General features: G+C 29.4%; 1 protein-coding gene across 1 annotated transcript in view; it reads left to right on the plus strand.

The window, feature by feature from the left end:
* Positions 1-20,844, plus strand: part of LOC106689017 (C3 and PZP-like alpha-2-macroglobulin domain-containing protein 8) — a gene marked incomplete at its 5' end in the record, with an annotated part of 143,321 nt that extends 122,477 nt beyond the window's left edge. The window contains 17 exon segments of the mRNA XM_014433756.2: positions 2,679-2,809; positions 3,059-3,223; positions 3,670-3,901; positions 4,617-4,767; positions 6,908-7,069; positions 8,240-8,446; positions 9,281-9,494; positions 9,619-9,783; positions 10,366-10,554; positions 11,617-11,857; positions 11,996-12,257; positions 13,602-13,732; positions 14,451-14,663; positions 16,053-16,204; positions 16,609-16,750; positions 16,953-17,160; positions 17,322-20,844. Of these exon segments, the coding sequence (XP_014289242.1) occupies positions 2,679-2,809; positions 3,059-3,223; positions 3,670-3,901; positions 4,617-4,767; positions 6,908-7,069; positions 8,240-8,446; positions 9,281-9,494; positions 9,619-9,783; positions 10,366-10,554; positions 11,617-11,857; positions 11,996-12,257; positions 13,602-13,732; positions 14,451-14,663; positions 16,053-16,204; positions 16,609-16,750; positions 16,953-17,160; positions 17,322-18,217 (3,861 nt within the window).
* Positions 20,845-22,133: the final 1,289 nt, after the last annotated feature.

Consider the following 22,133-nt stretch of genomic DNA (forward strand, 5'->3'; position numbering starts at 1 on the left):
GGAAAAACTCATGTTAAATGGAGAAATAATTCCTTCCTTTGCCATGTTAAAACGATATAACATATAACAGGGGTATTCATGATCTATGTTAAAGCGTGTTAAATGGAAAAACTCGTGTTAAATCGAAAAAAATTGCCTTCTTTTGCCGTGGTAAAACGAAATAACATTTAACATGGCTGAGAGTCTGTTCTTGGTCAGTTAAATCGAGAATGACGTCACACAATAGACCAGTTGAGATCGCCGCCATATTAGTTGTTGTGACTTTCAATACAGTTGTCAATTAGCTCATCTTCATTCTCTTCTTCACAAGTTTGAAGATCAATAAGACACTCATAAGCTAAACTTTCACACAAATTCCACTTTTCACTCACTCTAGGCATGTTTTAATTAATTAATTAAATCAAAACTGAAGTAAACAATAACATGAGGGTCTGGAAGGAAGGTTATAAACATAAAGGCTTATACAACAAGTTGCTGAGAAAATCCGCTAGGGACTCTTATGCATTTAACGTTTAACACGACTTCAAATAGGGCTGCTCACAATCCTATAGTTATAACATTTAACACAACATCATGAATACCCCTAACATGGTTGGGAGTCTTTTAAATGGAGAATGACGTCACGAACAGACCAGCTGAGCTCTCACCGTTTTATTTGTTGTTGTATTAGGTTACTTGCTCGTATTTTTTGTTTTGATTGTGTTAGTATTGTTTTAGATGATTTTATAACTAATAAAGCAATGGGTGACAATAATAATAATAATGAATCAACACATAGAAGTAAACAATGAAATGAAGTTTTGGAAGGGAAGGTTATAAAACAAGTTGCTAAAAAAATCCGCTAGGAGCTCTTATGCATTTAACATTTAACATGGTAAAACATTTTACATTTAAAACAACATCAAGAATACTCCTGTTGTTTAGGGTGTTAGATTATGTCCATAACGCGGGTCTTAGAATTTGTACAGGAGCTTAAGGAACTTCTCTAATCGGTAATATTTATGTCTAATTCGGAAAGCTGTCTTTACAAATGATAGTACAAGAGTCCAAGAGGTGAGAAAAGGCAGTTATTTTATCCCAATATTTGATTACTTAATTCAAAACTATGTATAATAAAACTAGGAAATGTTATTTTTTAAAAGGGCATATCTCGAGAACTATTGGACGTAAATAGCTCTATTAGGGCTCATATTTCAGTAAATTTACTCTACTTTAAATAATGTTCTTTTAGATTTTCTATTGTTGTAGGTAGTTTTTTAGATATAGAGCTCCGAATAGAAAATTAATTATTTTTAATGTTTTGAAACATCCGCCATTTTTTATTCCCCCTACCTATACTTGGCAGATTCATCAGTTTTGACTAGTAATTATACATAGTTTTTAAAAAATTGTAGTAATTATACATAGTTAATTAATTAGTTAGTAATTATACATAGTTAATAAAAAATTGGGGTGAAATAACTGCATTTTTTTCTTCCTGGAGAGAAAATCTAACAATAAAATATGCTTCAAAATTTAAGTCAGATCCGCAACCTTATGAGCTTTAAATTTATTTAAATAAATAGAAAGCAACCCATTTAAACAAACATTTATAAAATTTTCTCATTCAAAGAACATATTAGCTCACAAAAGATCGATTTTAATCGAAACTGGTTTTGTTACAGAATGTTTTAATAATAATTGAGCGTTTTGTACCTTCAAAAAATAAATTCAATTGAAGGAAATAAAATTTTTTTTTAATAGAGATTATTAACTGAGGTTAGTGGAACGTACTAAAAACGATAAATTGTTGATAAGACATATAACGGAATACTTCAGTTTCATTATAATTTAATTTTTTATTATTATTATTTATTTAATTGTTTATTATTTTTTTTTTGTGTATCATTTTAAAAAGTGGGACAACGAAAATTAGATAAGAAATTGCAAATAATAAAACCATGTGAATTCCTACAAATATGTATTACAAAGGCTACATTTTTCATGAGAATATGCCTTGATGAAGGTTTATATCAAGATTTTCATCTTCCATCTCCCCTCCCCCCATATAAAATATTCTTTGCTGAAAAAAACATTAATTAGATTTGAGTTCTCATATTCAGTAATATTATATAACGAATTTGTGATCTTGTACACAGTATTTTCTTATTAGGTAAATAAAATTATAAAAGGATTATTTGCTATGCATCTTACCTAAAACAAAATAAGGGTAAATTTTATTATGATGCTGAAGATAGGGAATGAAACCTGAAAACGTCCACGATTGAATGTAAACATTAGTGGGAGACTAATAAAAGAAGTTTAAATTCACTACCTGTGTATCAAACAAAATGTTCCAAAAAAAAATTACATTCAATAGATGAAAATTATATATTGTCTTCATTAAATATTTAAGGTCTATTCGCTATAGAAGTTTACCATATTCAATTTATTTACGTTCACTAAGTCCAGATTAATTTAACTTAAATTTCAGATTCATTTAAAGAATTTAGATAAGGTTAGGAGGGAGTAAAATATACTTGATCATAGCCTGCATTTTATAAAAAAATAAAATAAAATCATACACTAATGAATAACTTTCAAAAAAGTAAATGCCAAATGAACTAAACAACATATTAAAATAAAAGGCATATACTTAAGATTTCCAATTCAAAATCTTATAACATCTTTCTTTCTAGGTGTCTGTGAATATCGAACAAAAGAAATTTTGGTATCCTGGACAGATAATGGACCTACAAATTCTTTCTGACCTGGACTCACTGGTTTGCCTTGTTGGTGGAAGAGGAGGAGACTTGCACTCCCAGAAAATGTAATTAAAATAATAATATTAATATTGCTATAGATGATTGTATTTATTATAATTAACATTCAACTTACACATTAGTATAACAGTCTCTATTCTTAGTTATTTCATCGTGATCTTCTGAAAATGCTCATTTTCCATTACCTTCTAAATCACTCTCATTTACTTGCTGAGGTTTATATGTTATTTTGTGATGGGACATGCATTTTCACCATATTTATATATTTGAAATTGATCAGTAATATATTTAAATAGGAGTAAAGGCCTAGAACTGGACTTGAGTGAGGCCGGAGTGAGTTACTTCTGGGATGACTGCGGTGGGAGACAAGAAGTTAGGCCAGCACATCATGGAGTCCACCACAGCATTATGCCTGAAGCCGGCCTCGAGCAGCTCTGGTTATGGCAGTGCTTTAATTATACGTGAGTATTGTATTATTCAATTATATTGTTTTTACTGAATAAAGAATTTTGCAGTTTTTTAAAAAATTGTTCTTTAAATCCAAAACTTGTGCAGAGAAGTTAGATTTTTCATATTTCTTAATCAATTATCTTCATTATTCTTGAATCTCACATTACTACAGAACTTTTAATAAATTCAGGCTTTCATTTATATTCTTTATCACTACTATATGGCAACTGAAGGCAGCGAAGGTAGTTTGAATCCCACTGTATTAAAGCACTATATCATAGCACATATTTCAACATCGATTATTTTATTTAAAAGAAGAAATGTGTCATGAATCTTATAGTAAGTTATCTTATTTATAATTAATTTTAATCAATTTATATAATAGATATTATCATTTTCAATTTGTTTTCTCTGACTTTGTATAAGGTTTTATTTAATAATTAATGAAATTTTACAGGAGCGATGTGGAAGCAACTGGACTAAGATTGAGGGCTCCTCCTGAACCAGGAAAGTGGTCACTTGGGGCACTATCAGTGTCGCAGGCAATGGGGTTAAGATTTTCTTATCCTATTGTCATTACGGTTTTTCAACCAATTGATGTGGAGTTCCATCTGCCATCAGGTTTCAGGGCTGGAGAGAGCCTCGAAGTAGACATAAAGATTGGTAACAATCTCAACTCTTGTGTTGATGTGAGTACAATATACATACTCACATATTAATATAAATTTATATTAATTGCATAGAGGAAGAATTGTGGTGAGATGTAAAATTAAAGTTGAGAATTAGGAATAGAATAATTTTCATGATTAATATCACGGGTTTCTAACCTCTACAATAAAACAACTGTATAATTTAAAGAAACTAAGTAATAAATATTAATATCATTAAATCTTAGTAAGTATTGTTCCTTTTGTAGTATTTATCAACTCATATGTAATATGTTTATAAATTAAATAAAAGTTGATATTGTATGTATTACTGGCATTAAAACTCAATTTAATTCCAAATATATAATGACTAAATCAACATATTAACCAAGTAAGAGCTCGAGGGTAATTGTATATGTAATCTTCAATATATATGTAATCTTTTGTTAGCTATCCAATATATAATCTTCAAAAGATTTTTATTACTTAACAGATTCATATAAATATCAATCATTAAACAATTGTAAAAAAATAAAATGAGAAGAGAATGACCTTAAAAATACAACCTGTTTGGAATATGAAAAAAAAAGATATTTATAGTATTGGCTGTTTAATATAACTCCATTTTCAAATGAACCTCATATTATTTTTAGTATTTCTGTGTTTCAAAAAATAGCTTTTAGGGTTTATACTTTGTCTTAAAAAATTTGAAATGATTAATAAAATAGTTTTAACTCACTAGTTTATTTTGTTTTAGGTTAATGCTCTTCTTACGCTAAGTGAGGGAGCTCACTTTCTCGGTAGTAGTCAACCTTTTGTCGCTGAGAAATTACGTCTAGGCCCACATGGAGCTACAAGCTTAGTTGTTCGAGTTGTAGCAACCAGCCCTGGCATTAAGAATATGACAGGTAAAAAGAATTTGATTGCTTTCTGAGAGGCCTATACTATTTAGAAATATTCTTACTTTTCTAAGATAATTTTGAAATCAGTTATTCAGTTTAATGGGAGGGAATAGCTCAGAAAATAGAAGAAAGAACTCTTACTCTAGAACCAGGGTTTATTTTAGATAAGTAAAAAAAAAAGGTTTCTGTTTTATCTATCATATTGCAGAGTGAATCGGAGGTTAGAAAGATTGGCGGCATTAATAAAAAAATTAAATCTGTACCGCTACTTGTCATGAAGGGTCAAGGGTTTAATACTTTGTAAGGGAGTAATATTACTAAACCAACAGTTGTGCAAGAAGGTGATTTGGTCAAAATCATGTCGACTGCCAGATTTTTACCCAATTAAGGGCACCCGTTTTATGAGGCTGGGTGGATCCCGGAGGGTACCCGTCACTGGCTTCGTATCTGATACATACATAGACCATCTTGGGCCAGCAACAGTTTAATTTTTGAGGCCCTAATACACAAAAAATGGTAATTTTTATCTTAAAAATAGTTAATATTCCTCTTTGATAAAAAAAACAAAACATGAAGTAGTTTCTTTTTCAATAGCATTATCATTAAAATAAATAAATAAAAATAAAGTCCCATCCTTGGTGCTCATTTACTTTGGCCCTGAATGGAGTATCCTTCCACCTTCCTTAGGCATGCTACTGTGCTGTATGACTTAGTCCATAAATGGTACATTCTACTTAAGAACATGAGACCCATCATGGTATAGAGTGATGCAGATATTTTTTATTATATTATTTAGATTAAACACAACTATTTTTATTATTTCAAGATAGTTAATCCATTCCTTTCCAGAGTTGTGTTATATAGTAATTTATATTTATTAGCAATGTTCATTTTCTTTATATATTACTTTGAAATTTTTTGAATTAATGTACAGTTTAAAATTTGTGTGTAAAGTATCAAAGATAGTTCAAATATTTTTTTAAAGAAATATGCTTAGGACAAAAATTCATTTCCACTCAGACTGCTTTAAAAATATATCTTGAAAAATAAATTTAGTAATTCTTTAAGATGATTTGTTATTTTTAGTTATTTTATTAAAATTATGTACAAATTAATAATTATTTTGGAAGACCGTGTTTTTATATTTAAACTATCACCTATCCAGTAATCCAGAAGCAAATACAAGCATCATTCCAAAAACTTACATTACTGATGGTGAGTAATTTTCAAATTCGCCAAAAATATATTTTTGACATTAAGTAATATAAAAGCAGAACAAAAAATAATAAATTTATATTATATTTACCCTTTGGTAGTAATTTCTTAGTCTGGAATATGAATATTAAAGTAAATGATTATAAATTATATTCTATAATGCCAAAGGAGAAATAAAATAAAATTAAGACAAACCACTTATTTCCAATTTTATAGAATTTAAATGAAGACCATAACAAATAACGACTCCTTTGTGGCAGTAGTAAGCAGGACTAGTACATTTGGCAAGGAAGTTAGTAAAAAATACAAAGAAAATTGGGTAGCCACAAAACCTTTCAGCTATAGGTAATTGATAGATTGGAAAACTGTCAAATTTCATTAAAGCAGTCCCAACTTTTTTTTAATGAAAATTCAAGGATTTATTTTAAATTAACATGTTTACAGATTAATGGCAGACAAAACGATGCCTAATTAGTTACTATAAATATTGAAAGAGATCAACTTAGGAACTATAACAGTAAGGGAAGCTATGGAGATAAAAGTTCTGAAGGAAGTTTGGAAATTTCAAATGGTTTGATCATATCATTTAATGAGATAATCTAAGAACCCCAAAAACTAATGAGTAACAGAACGGGTGATACAAAATTTTGAATCGACCAAATTGTGGATCTTGGACTATAAAGCGTAAACTAGGAGGGACAGAGATGAATCCCTATCCTTGAATAAATACGATAACAAAATCAAGGCTCTAAACATTTGGGTTCATTTATGGTCATAAACTAAGTAGATGCATTTTAGTTCTTAAGTATTATTTAATTATAAATGGGACTTTTATAAAAAATGAGATCACAGTAAATTTATTCATAAGTCATACAAATTGATAATTTTTAAGGGAAAATTATGATAAATTTAAATATTTACCTGGTTGCAGTTGAAGTATCAGCATACAACAGCGATACTTGCCAGTCGATGACAACCGAGATAGGAAAGAACCACTCAATGGTGGGGATAGTGACCAAACAGCAATCCATTCTGGTAAGCCCTGAAGGCCTTGTGAAGACGCATATCGAGAGTGCCTATTTCTGTGCTAATGGTGAGTAATTTATTAATATTATAATTATTTAATTAGGCAATGCCTTTATGTCTTCAATAATAATTAAACTATCAAAAATTTCATTTCACACACAGTCGTCCAATATTTATTTTAAAATTTTATTTCCTAATTCATTTCCAATGACATGTAATATTAATCAATTGTACTATAAATACTTAACTTCCACTTAGCAGTTTCTCTTCTCTTAAACTGTTAAAGTCCTAAATCAGATGTTTGTTGATCATTTAAGTGAAGATACTTCTATGTTTGACTTCAAGTAATCAATACCATTAGTAAATTCTGACACTAAGTTGAACTGAAACTGTTTACTTAATGCCAACATCTTGAATGGCTAATGGGTTCGCTCTCCGGTATTAGATTCACTATGAGAAGGAATTGAACACATCAATTAGTAAATTCAACAAATATTATTAAATATCATATATTTAACTTGAAATAAATATGTTTCTTCGAAAACATAAATTAGAAAACAAATATGGACCATGAATAACTTATTAACTGCATTCTGATCTATGCAATGATAAGCTTCTACCATCAGAATAAAGTCACTCTTCTTTATTTACCAGCCATCAATAATAACAGAAACATTAATATTTTATTTAAAAGATTTTGTATTAAAGCACTTACTTGTTTTCAATTATAATGTTTGGTTAAAATACACCAAAACCTGTTTTTTTTTTCTAAATTAATTTTTAAAAGTTTTTAACTGTGTTATGAGGTTCAAATTATTTTTTATAACAGCCTTAGACTAAGTTTTCTCTATTGGACACTTTTTTTTTTTAATTTGTTCTGAAAAATATTTTTATCAGCTACTTCTATTCTATGTTTCAATTTTTTTCTTGTTATCTTTTTTTATATGGAATATGCAGAAACTTAAAAATGGATTTGAAGTATAAGGAATCTATTCGATTCAGAGCTATTCCTCAATTTTATTCCTAATTTTATACTTGTCACTCATATAATCAAAAATCTTTCATTTACAATAATTTTTCGTCTTATATCTTGCCTTAATCATGTGTAAGTTCTATTTCATAGTGATTGATAGCCATATATTTATTTATGATTTTGTGATTTATTAGTTAAAGATTCAGTAAGACAAATGAAAGTAAATAATTATTCAAAATTATCAATCTGTCTAATTAATTTCAGAACAAATGGTTTTATCGACTGCGGAAGAATTTCGCTATGAATTCATCCCAGCCCCGAGGAATAGAGAAGCCAGTGTATTCGAAGTAAGAGCGGGGAAAGGGCTTCACATCGCACTGTCTGAAGTACAAAATATCTCCCAAAGGATGTACCAAGTAGTCATTGGTGACCTAGATAACAGTGTTTCATGGATAGGAAGAGGAAAACATGGTATTTTTATTTTAATGTTATAACACTCAACTGTCATATAAATACATACCTATTTATGTTTTTATCACAAAACAAATGTCAATAAATGAGTTGTTAATGTCAAGCGACACAGACTTTGGAAATAACAAAAGTAATAAAACCAATTCCATAAGGGATTGTTTGAAATTTCATATTGTTTCTATAACAATAACAAAACGAATATATTAAATTTTAACTTCTTTGAAATGTATTGGAGTTCTTTAGTATTTATCTAACTAAAGAACTCCTTCCACAATAGTATTTCTGCCTCAAATTGATAGCTTGTAAACAACACTTAAAATCTTTCACATTATCTATTCTATCTTCTATCTTGATTGTGAGTTTCCAGTATTTTTTTTTCCTTTATGAATTCTCTCATAAATGGTCTCAATTATTTTTTTATGTGATTATACATAGCTAGTGATACAAACATGCTATAAGGAACTCCTTGATTTTGAGCAGACTTGGGGTTTCCAGTAGGTTCAATTCAATATTTTAAAGTCTATCTTATTAGTTTCCTGAAATCCAAATAAATTTTGTTTAGTCTGGTAAAACAGTAATTTTCTCAACATTAAAGTCACTGGATCACTGCTATCTAAATAAATACCTGAATTTATTGTAACGAATTTGTAGTTTTTAAATTACAGAGCCTATATGTGTTCCAGTTCACATTCCTCTTCTTCCTACACTGAGTTACGTCAGGGATTTCATGAGTTGCCATGAATTTCATTTTTATATTTTAATTAGTATTGCAATTTGCAGTGATTCAACTGAAAAGTGTATGGATATTGTTGCTTATAATAAATTATATTTTAGGATATTCTGTCCACTTGATGACCAAAAGTACACCACAGATCTTGTCAAGCGATGAATCAAGAACATTTTGGATGAGTTGGGACAGAGGAGTACTTTCCTTTGGCAGAGGACCACAAATTCATGAATCTGTCATCCTCAAGTGGCGAATGGAAAAAAAGATGAAAGTGAATTTCCTAGGATTTGCCACTACTTGGGGTCAAGCTGCGGAAGTTAGGTGAATAAAAAATTTTCAACTTATAGATTTTCAGATTAACTATAAAACTAGATCAAGTATACCTTCATATCATTCCTTTAAGAGCATTTTTTAACTTCCAATCACCAAACTTCTTCCTATACAGGGTTTGGAACTTCAATGATGAAGCCGGATTCTCACAAGTTCTTCATCTAGATATACCAAGATCTGTTCTGCCTGGTTCAGAGACAGGAACTCTCCTGGTAGCTGGAGGATTGTCATTGCCATCATTAAAAATATCACCAAGACCCTCTCTATCAGAATACAGCAGGTTGTTTTATAAACTTATTTATAATAAAATTATTGTTCTCATGTTTGTTATGTTATTAATTATGTTTCTCGTGTTTTATTTCATTCTTATAAAAATATTGATTGGTTAGAACATAAAGGAATACTGTCATTCCAAATATCACCATAAGATCACCATTATTGAACATTACTCATCAAAATTTTTTTATAACCTTCTGAGATTGAATATAAGGCATTGCTGTGTAACTATGCCCTAAAAAATAAAGTTCTTCTACGCATATTTAAATGATTACCAGAGAAAGTATGCAGCTAGATTCCATATTTTGAGCTGCAAAGTGTTGGCAAAAATACATTTTTTTTTTTTTACTTCTAAAATATAATTAGTTTGGACAAGGGCCATTGGCAATCTATAGTACTGCTAAAACAGTGAGTGTTTTTAAATTGTTTTTTCTTTTTTTATTTCTTGAAGAACATATAATCGACAGATATGATTAAGGAGTAAGCAATTAACCTATTAATTTTAGTATTAATCTATTTCATCTTCAACATTTATTTAATTTTTTTTAATCACACTAATTCAACAATTTTTTTTTCCTAATTCAAGCCTTGCAACTACGATATCAAGCATTGCTCCACTAATAGCTCATGAAGGTTTGAAGTTACACATAAATCGAACTAAAAATGGTGAAAGACAAGATTTAATTAATAGTCTAGGTTCAAACATTCAGAAGCTACTACTGTTTAAAAAAGATGATAACTCATTCAGCGACCATCATAACATGACAAGTCTGTGGTAAGTTCATATTCGCTCAAATTGTTATACTTGTGGAATGCAAACGAAGTCAGTGAGTTTTCCTCTTTTAGCTCCTAAAATTAAACAAAAAAAAAAAATGTTTATTAAATATTTCTCAACAAAAAATACTTCAACAATTTTCATAAAATTTATGAAATGGTGGAATCAATTCTAAAAATTTTGCTATTATTACAAGAAATTTAGTGGGGGTGACATGAACAAAAATTTCAAAATAGTGAGGAAGAGCATAGAGTTTTTAGCTCAATGATTGGTTCCAGGGTAAGAAAATGATTGGCTATATTTTGAGGAGCAAGAATAATATGTACATGAACTATTTATGTTTTAATATAAAAATAAAAACGCACCGATTTTGTCTATATGCAATGGAAACTCATGCCATTCGTATAGATTCTGATTCCTTCCTTAGACTCAACACCACCTTTCTTACATTAAACCTAAATTATCACTACCATTTCATGGCATAAATTATCAATGTCATGTTATTTAATAATTCCTGTCATCCTCCTCCATAACCTCTAACATGTAGGTTCCAAATATTCTCTTTATTTCCTCCACCTTAAGTATGGTTATGAATAATTATTATCATATACGTTTAATATACATATTTGATTATTTTTATAATCAAATTATTATGAGGAATAATTTGAGTATTAACTAATCATGCAGGATGTATAAATAAAGCAATATGATGGAATTGATCTTTAGAGCACATTTAATTTAAATGATAACTAAATATTCTACAATTAATCCCTAACACACGTACTTTATTTATGTTTGTGTTAATTATCTTGTATTCTAAGGCTCAAGTTGAAAATAGTCACATTAATTTTCTAATGAGTGAACATATAACAAACCTTATGGGTTCATTTTATTTAGTGATATGTTAAGAAAAATCATTGACTTCCTAAGTTTAGAAAAAGATAAATAAAAATAATTTGGGTGAAGTTGATAGAAAAATAAAATAAATATGAATGTAGAGTTTGGTTTTAATCATTATCTCGAAATACAAAAAAAAAACTCATTTTATTTTATTTTACACAGGAGCTCTGTTGAAGTCCTAGATTTATTGTCAAGAGTCCAATCTATAATGAGTATTGATCCTGGTTTGGTACAAAATCTGAAAAAGTGGGTTCAGTCCAATCAAGATGAAGATGGGAGTTTCAAACCTCATTTCATGGATATCACTCCAGACAATATGACAGGTTACACAGATTTAGACAAAACTATATCAACAACTGCAGATGCTTTGGCAGCACTAATCAATATTGGAATTGAAAATGATGTAATTACTTTTAGTTACTTTTGTATTATAAGAGTAAATAAATAATTATTTTCTAATGCAAACAATAATAATAATTAAAACCATCCAATGTTCTTACAACTGTAACGACATTTATGGTCAATATATTACTTTTTTCAGAATGATTCAAAAGTTATCCTCAAAGCAAAGGGTTATCTTGAGGCTAACATTGATAGCACCATAGATGGGTGTACCCTGGCAATGCTATGCTATGCACTTGTTTCTGTAAAGAGTGAAAAAACAGGAGCTGCATTAGAGAGACTAAAGAATGCATCAACGAATGAAGAAGGAGATTTCGGTTGGCCAAGACCCAGGGACAACTCTGACTGGCTGTATGAAGAAGGTATGGAGCAGAAGAAACAGCCCATCACTAACATGAACTGTAAGATTTATACCAAATTTTGATTTAATTTCCTTTATAAATTCATCAATCCATGACGATTTGATTATATTGAGTGAGTCAGTTTGATGTAATGGTCATTTAGGAATTATTTCCACATTAATCATGGAAATGATTCCTATCTAATATAATTATTAACCCATCATTTCAATATATTTAAAGATCGGATGACTAATCTACTTAGAGGTATAAAATAAATTTTTGTTTTATAAGGAAGTATTGTCTTCAATTTTAATAATAATAATTAGAACCTTTAATTAAAAAGCCTTTAATTTGGAACCCCACAGATTAACAGTAGTTTTTGATCTAAACTTTGGTATTGATCAGCTTCAGGGACAAATTCATGTTCAATGGACAAATGGTGAACACCCAGAGACCAAAGCTATTGAAGAATCAGATATATGATGATGCAATTTATATATGGGATCCTTGTATTCTCCTCTTCTTATGCAGGGGTATTCTTTACTTTCAAAACCCTCAATACCACTCCTCCTAACCAAGGGAGGCCTTGCAATATCATATTACCAAAGCCCTGCCATGATTAGATATGCTACTGACCAGCATTACCGAAATACACACTTGTCATCATATATATATAGCTTGTCACAAATTGTGCAAGCTGTAGGAGGCCAAGATTTGACATTTGCCTGAAATGAAAGAAATTTTTTCTTTTCTTTTATATCTTCCTCCTTGTGTGCTTCACAGCATGATGGTGCCTCGATCCATGCAGATCTTATGATATGGTGCTAGAGTCTTCATGCCCTAAAGGAACATGCAATTTAACTAAAGTTGCAAGCCATTTTATTTTTCTATCTTGGAGATGTAGTCCATTCATGTTAACTTAGGTCTTTCTCTTGGGGTTTCACTCATTCCTCTCGATTTTTCTTCCACATATTTTTTTAGGTAAATTTTATTGGAAAGAGAATGATCCCAAAAACAGTGTAAAAGTGGTTGAATTAAATAAAAAAATAAGTTAATTGTACTAAAATTCTTGAAAATTAAGCAAGATAAAAATGCCTCAGAATTTATTTATTACTAACATTAATTTTGAGGGTTTTTTTCCAGTGGCTGTTTACAAGGCCCACTCTCTACTTTTGTGAAATTTATTCATTTATTTAACAAATTATAATAACATTAAAACTTCCACAAATTGTTTAATAAGACCACCATAGTCCACTTATAACCATTAACTAAAATTTAGCCAATTGGTTTATATGCCTTGTCTGTTCACAGAAGAATGTCGGATTAGGTTTCATTATAAATTAATAATTTTTAAAAACACTCATTAGTTAATTTGCAACCTTGAAAATTACTCTTGCTTTTCAGCTCATTTGAAGGAGTTCAAAGCTTCACTTTATACCCTTATGACTTACACTCTCATGGACGACCTCAAGTCAGCAGAGCCAGTTGCAAGATATCTTTTCTACAGGGCTAATATTTTAGATACGCATACTGAAGTAAGTATTTTTTTTTTTCTATAAACCCACTGACCCTGGAGAAGGTACGAGATAATAGTAACACATTAACGATTGATATTTTACTAATCATCCAATTACTTTTTTTCACCAAGCTCTTTCAGCTATTTTATTCTGACATTAGCATGATTACTTGGTATATGTTGTCATGAAAACAAATAACATATACATAATGATATGCATGAAAAAAATATATATAGTTTCAGCCAAAATAGATAAAACCATTAAATATTGAAACCTTAAATAATGGATTAACTTTTAAAAAGAACAGTTCCAGATTGATGCAAAAAATTATAGTTAATAAATAAAGTCAGTAATGTTTTTTTAAAATATAATTCAATAATATTATGAATTCTAAAACCAGCAAAATCAATTCCTTTTTTTTTTTTTAAATTAACCATTTAGCTCAATAAAATAGCTAAGTAGCAATTTAATTTTTTTTAATTAATTAAATTATTATTTTAATTTCTTTCAAAAACAGTCAAATAATAAGTACTTCAACAGTTTATAAACATTTGTTTTTTTATTGTTCCAAGTTCACATTGTTCTCAGAATTAAAATAAAACCAATATCACTCTATTTCATGGAATGAAAACATAGAACCCTTCATGATTTCACTTATATTTATTTTTTCATATTATTTCTAATTATTGCTTGGTTGATTTTGGACTCAAAACTTTTCCTTTTTTCTTTGTTTCAGTTAATATTTACAGCTGTAAAAGCTTTCTCTCAGTTTGGTTGGCTAGCCCATGATCCTAACCGCTGGTTAACTGTATCATTAGCAACATCAGGAATGGAACTTACTGATACTTTGGAGTTAAGAGCTAACTCTGCACCTCAGATTCTCAATTTACCGTCACTTCCGACAAAAGTGTTTGTTTACGCCACAGGAGCTGGATGTGCTACAGTACAGGTATTTTTATAAATATTGGTTCATTATTTTTGATTATAAATTTTTGGGTTGAAAGAGAGAATATGGAGGAAAGCAGAAATATAAGGGGTAAAGGATAGAATGGGAAGAAAGAAAAAAAAATCATCAAAAATAAAAATAAAAGATAAAAGAACTAAAACGAGGAAACAAAAAAGATAAAAAAAATCATATTCTATATTATGTATTGTTACTTGTTTACTTATTATGCATATGTATTATAAGATTTTAAAAAAATGTCCGATCAGATTAGAACAAGTACGCTGAGTAGCTAGCAACCCAATGAAGTTAGGCAGCACATCTTTGTTGTTTTTAATTAATTTTTTTCTCTTACATAAAACTGTCCTTATGTGAAAGAAGTGGTAAATTCTTCAGTTTGCCATGATTGTAGTCCTATTCCTCTCTACTACTGAGCATTATGGAGATGCCTTCTATAAAGGTAGGTTCCTTTAGGTTATAAAGGAAGGAATCAAGTTTCACTCTCCTGTGCCTGGTTTCTTCTCCTGCTCCAGTCCAGTCCTCGCTTCTCTCATGCCTTCTACCTTCCATAGTTGATCTATGGTCTTTCTCTTTGACTTCTTCCCTCCCTTCGTCCCTCGTATCTCACAAATTATTCAAAGGAATAGCACAAATCATCTTAGTTTATTCTATTCTACAGTAGTTTTTACTTCCTGTACCTCGAGGGTTGAACTTAATTGTTGTGTTATGGATCTTGTCTCTCTTGGTCTTTCTTTCAAGCTTTCTCAGGTACTTCATCTCAATTGGATCTGCAGGTCTTTAGAGGTAAGGGTCCATTACTCCGAGGAATAACAAAGTCTAAATATGGGTTGGGAAAGAACTTTTTCAATAATCTTATTTTTATTATTATTTTAGGAGCTACAGATTAAAATTTATTTTGTTTACTTCCTGACCAAATTTATTTTTCACCAAAATAGTGAAATATTCTGGATTATATTGTATCTTGTTACTGATATATAGAATTTTGAAGTATGTTGTTCACATAAAAATGAATTTTATTCATTTAATATGTTTGTTGTTTTTTTATGGACCACTACTCAACTCCTATAAAGCAGTCTTTATGACAAATAAGTGGTAAATTCTTCTTTTTTTGGGAGAGAAACTTGTTGGCTTCATAATACTCTCTTGAAAAGACCAATTTATCTTGGTCTCCTTGGCCATAATTTTCTCTAATAATTAAAAATCCTATAAACAAAATTTTCAATCTGTATGAAATATTTTTCTCTCAAAAAATAAATCTGATAAATAGTTTTTTTTTCATTATTTCATACTGGATAACATAGCTAAAATAGAATTTTTGGTATATCTCTTTTCAATCAAGTACATACAAATTATAATTTGTATATATGATTTCAGGGACAGATAAGTTATGCTACATACTCATCCAGTAAGACAACTAATCTGTTTGATCTCTGGGCAGGAGTAACAGAAGAAATAATGCCAAGAAGGAATTCAATACAAGAGCTAGAAGGAAAACTGCCACTCCTAAATATCAAAACTTGCTTTAAGTATGTTAACAGCATGATTTTTTTTTAATTGTTGAAGATTCAATACTAAAACATTAGTAAAATATGGTTAGAATACTTTTACTTTCTGAGAACACATTGAACTCATATGATGATATTTCTATTTTATTAACATTTTTATTAGTCTGAGTTCTGTCTTACATATTTTATAAAGATGCAATTATTGGGTTGGTTAGTAGAAATTAACTTTAACTATAATTAACGAAATTAAATAATTTTCTCAAATTTTAGTCCTCGGACACACATGAGAGTATCCAATAGATGTTTAGAACCTAATGGAAATAATCTGTTAATATACTACAACAGTTCTAAGAATATTATAATTAATTATGAAAAACCTTTGAGTTTAATTTCAACATTCAATCTTGACTTATAATGTGTTTCAGATGGAAAGGACCAGGAATCTCTGGTGTTGTAAGATTGGAAGTTCATCTTTTCTCAGGTTTTGAGCTCTTGTCAGTTGCTCCAAATCAAATTGATGTAGATTATGGTTCAAGAGCAGATAGAGTGTGGTTTGTAGTGTCGAATGTGAGTATATTTGTTTTAGGGCTTTTTATAATTACAATTACAATTCACTGATGGCTAACATTTTTTTTCAATAGTTGTTTATGAAGAAAAAAATAATTAGAAAGCTAAACTAGAGTTAATGCATTTTATTATTTTTACCACCACAATTAAAAATTTGTTAATCCTTACAAAAAAAAAGTGTTTTTTTTGTTTTTTTATTCAGGTTACAACACAATGTGCAGTTTGCATTGAGTTCACAGCCAAAAGTGATTATATCATTGGAAGGCTGAGACCAGCTTTTGCAAGGGTATACCCCTCTGGGCGGGCCGATCTTGCAGCTGAACTTTTCTTTCATACTAGAAGAGGTTCCCCTCTCTTATTAGAGACTTCTGAAGATGATCTCATAACTTGGTTTGGCAGTAGTAGAGCAGGTATGAAATTTTTTAAACATATTAACCAAAAAAAATCAGTTTGTTCTCTCACTAATAAATTTGGAATAATCAAATTTTTATTATTTCAATATTGAATATAATATAAAAATTAATTTAAATATTAAGAATCATATGCCAATAAAAGTAATTTTTGGTTTTAGGGGAGTCAGATGGGATGAGCTCAGATTTCTCTGAGATATGTGCCTGTGGACAGGTATGCTTTGATACACCAGTTTTCAGTGCAACTACTGATTCAGCAATCGGCCACAGTGAAAGTGAAGAAGTGAAACAAGAAGAATCAAATGATTTTACTGATATCATTGTTTTCAGTGACCTACATGAAAATCTCTCAACAACTGAAGGAGAACTGCGAACAATAGAAGATTTAACTAATGAACTAGGTTTCAACACAACAGGAGGCTTCATAGTTGGTAGCAGTCATTACTCTAATGTCAATTTGGATTTCTATAGTACAGCTGTTACAACTGAAATCCCAACTACAAAAAAATCCAATATTTTGAAAACAACAACTCCTCTTCCTCCAAAGCATTACTCAAAGAAAAAGCAAAAAGATATTAAACTAAAACCATTAACAAAAAGTAAATCCATTCCTCATAATTCTCTGAACATAGAAAATCCTGTTGAATCAATACTAAGTAAGCCAGAATTCAAAAGGGAAAAGCATATAGACCTGATTTCAAATGTTCCCAACATCACAGAATCAACCTTCAGTACTTTGGCTCCTTTCCTGAATCATCCTCATCTCTTGAGTCAGATCACTGGGGTCAGAAGTGGAAACAACCATATCATAATAACAAATATTACAGACAATGATGAAATCATTCCGCAACCGAACGGTGTATATGTGAACAGAGAATTGAAAGAGCCTACACTAAGGTCTATGCTAGACGTGACTGCTAAGCCAAGTGTCCAGCTAACGGCTGAAGAAGCAAAAGAGAGCAGGGAATCAATGCTTGAACATGGGCATGAGTCACCCATGGAGATATTGAGAGAAGGGTTAACTGAAGGGTATCAGTCTAAGTCCCCGGCTGGTTGAATGTCATCTTCATTCCACGTATCTATTTATTTACTTCAGTCAGACAGTTTTTCAAGCTGTGAATGATAAGGTGCAACATGTAACATTATATATAGATATATATAGATATATACATATATCTATATGTACATTCTTTATTTAATTAATTTAATTTAAAAAATACACTCGATTACCCAAATTCTTATATTTTTAAAAAAGGAAAAGGTATCTATCTGTTTTTAAACATAATGAGCATGTTAGTGTTCTTTAACTTTTTTTCAGTCAATTTTCCAAAGCAATATGTAACGTTATAACTGATAGAGCTAAGATATTTTGATAATGAAAAAGCTTATAAATAACCTGTAAGATAGCACATTTCACTAAGATTACCTATTTTGTGTTAATATTAAGTTATGCATGTTAGAAACTTGTTTTATTTGCTAATATTTCAATTTATTTATAATAAGCTATAGTCAAATGAAATTCATATTTTAATATAAATGAATATAATATAAAGAATTCAGGTATGGCCAGCTGTAGCTTGCTGTACCATTTTAATACATAGTCACCTGTGACATAATGTTTATATGTAAATATGAAGTAGCCAGAATTTTTATTCTAAGGGTAGATATATAAACTGTTGAAGACATGTTCTAGTTATATCTTAGAGTTTTAAAAATAGGACACATTTCAAGAAGTATCTTCACGACCTGTCGTCCCTTATTCGCCCATCCATTAATTGTAGGCAGACTTTACCACATTTTCAAACTAGTATTTGTCAATAATAGCAATTGTTGAGGTATTATTGCTGTTGGCTAGCTTCTTTATTTAAATGTAAGCAAATTAGACCAGAAAAAGTTGTAGAAAGGTGCTTGCTTTGATGCAAAACTCGATGGCTTTTTTCAGAAATCAGTTGACAGTTCAGAATGTTTTTTTATTAAAAATAAATATTGATGTAAATGTGCCATATTAAACATTAATGTTTAGTATGAATGGCATATGTTCTTTTATTATTTTATTTTTCCTGCTAAATAACTGATTAAAGTGAAAAGTCATCCCAACAGTAATACATATATATATAAAACATTTATGTTTGTTATTGATGTATGCAGATTCAAAGTTATGATGTGAATCGTTGTTGATTGTGAATGAGATGAGTGAGTTGAAACCTCTAAACAGAGAAATATGCTGGGATGGAGTGAACGTGATCCCAATCTAAAAGCCTTAAGAAATTAATCTTATACAGTATATAAACATATACTTATGGTATTATATAAATCATTAATGAATATCTATTTCTTAAATGCCAAATTTGTTTATATAGAGGAAATATTGAAAATGAGAAAAAAATTAATAAAAATAAAAAAAAAATAACACATTCATTTTTAACACCAATCACTTATTTTATTATTATTAATTTTCATCTAACTTTTATACTACTTAGTCTGTATTTCACATTGCCTGAAATAGTGGAATGCAACATACCTGTATTTTCTTATGAAGTATTACTATCGGTAAACTTTTTCTTTTAATATACTTCTGTTTTCATATCAATATTTATTAAGTTCATATTATATAGGTACATTTGTATTAAAATCTCTGGTTTTACACATGTAGATAGAGTTATAAACTAAGAGGAAAAAAAAAAAAAAGTGACCACCCTTGATTAATTCTCTCTCTCTCTCTCTCTCTCTCTCTCTCTCTCTCTCTCTCTCTATATATATATATATATATATATATATATATATATAAAATCAAATAGTAAGATATATTACCTCATTATTAAAAAAATAAGATGAAACCAACTAGTTGTATAATTGGAATTAAAAAAAATTGTCAGGTAATTTTTTGTATAAATCAGTTTCATAGAGAGTATTTCCTCATTTTATATTTATTAAAATCACAAAATAAATTAATTATATCACAGAAAAAATAAAGGATTTGAATAAAATATACATATTTATTCTTACAATAATTTAATGAGGTTTAGATAAGGGCTGCTTGGGTGGTCACAATGCAAATAAGATGAAAGCATTCTCCTTATGTTGAGAAAGGGTGGTGACTTATTTACCTTTTTGACAAAGGAGTTTAAATATTACAAAATGTACGCTATATTACACTTGGAGGAAAAATCAGAAAAGTATTGTTAAAAGCTATTCTATCTTTTTATAAAAATGGATTGTTTATAAATTAAATTTTATTTTGTTACTGATAGTTGTAAACCACTATTCTTTCCAATATTTATAATCATGTATATCTTAATTAATGAAACATATATTTATTTTATAACATGCACCTAAACTGTGAACATTTATTCTTTGAAAGCTTTCCAAAAGCTCAGTAATTTTATTATTATGTAAATAGTTATAATATTCTGATCCTGAAAATGCTCAAATTGCTTTGCTAAAATTAATAAATTTATTAATAAGAGATGACTGTGCATTTAATGAAGTGTCATTAGCACTCTAAAATTTGTATAAACCAAATCATAATTTTATAATTCTAATTCTCTTTCAATGAGTACAAATATATTTCTGTTAGTCTGCATTATTATAAATCTGCTTATTAGTTTAATTTAAAAATTTATAGATTCAATTATCTGCATTTCACACAACTTCCAAAAACCAATTCCAATAATCAATGGGAAAATCACTGTTATTTATTTTGATCTTTGATGTTAATTTCTTATAATTTATGTAATTTAATCATGGAAATAAATTCCACATAATTAACAATTGTATTTTATCAATTATATCAACAGTCTTTAGTATTCTAAGAATAAATTTGGCAACATAGTTCTAAATTCCAATATCTTTTGAGTGCTGAAGGGAAAGTATTTCAGTGACAAACTACTGTCAAGCATTTAAAATGAAAACTTATTTCATTTTAAATAGTTTGTATTGAAAATTTGTATTTACAAATCACACTAATTAATTATAATATGTTCATATATCAAATCACAGGCAAATATTTGCCAATGTATATTCAGCCGGATTGCAGACGGGTTTGGCCCAAGCTTTAGATTATTTTAAACCAGTCTAAGAAGCATTGTAATTAGAAGAGCAATATGGGATAATGGAGTAAGAGTATTTAGAGTAAGATGAGGTCATTTGGGTAAACCCAGCTGGAATGTCCTACCTTTTTGTCCCCTAAGTGGTTCCCCATGAGAATTCATATCATTTTAGAATATTTGTACTATTTTATTTTATATAATTGGATGAGTTGATGACAAAAATCTTTAAGATTACTGTCAATGTGATTTGTAATTGAAACTGTAAATTGTAGCTTATCTATCAGAGGCTGAAGAATCCAGAATTCATAAAAGATCTAACATCTTCTAGCCTGGGCTGAAGGCTTAAAATAAGAAGCAAAGGCAGTGTCTAGGTGAGCAAAATGCTCTAATTAGAAAAAAAGATGTCATGTTAAGAGTGTACTGGTAAGAGAAATGATCAGTCTTAACGTTGCGAGGAGGCCAGAGCAAACCTGAATTGATTATAGGTAGGAATGAAAAAGAGGGATTAACATAAAATACGGCAATAATCTCATCAATGGGTTAACGGTAGGTAGACAAAAGTATAAACAAAACAGATGAAATATAGGAAAGAATAGACGTTTATATATAAACATATATATATAAGAAAATAGGATATATACTGGCTGTTTTAAGTGTTTAACACTAGTTGGAGGAAACATTTGTTGTTTTTGGTGAATAAAAATGATGTGTATAGACAGGACTTAGAGAGATTATAGCAGAAATATGCTTCGGACTGAGTTTAAAGCTGTGGAAGCAGGCATTCTCTCCCAGTTCTTGAAAAGCATAGACCTAAAGTGTCCACTAAAAGCCATATTAAAATATTATTCAAATATAAATTAGATTACTTTCCGAAGTGATTGATTTTTGGTTTGTAGTTCGAAAAATAAAGAAAAGAGTTGGCTC

This window comes from Halyomorpha halys, unplaced genomic scaffold, assembly GCF_000696795.3.
Source record: "Halyomorpha halys isolate HHAL.00 unplaced genomic scaffold, Hhal_1.1 Scaffold1259.1, whole genome shotgun sequence".
Taxonomy (NCBI): domain Eukaryota; kingdom Metazoa; phylum Arthropoda; class Insecta; order Hemiptera; family Pentatomidae; genus Halyomorpha; species Halyomorpha halys.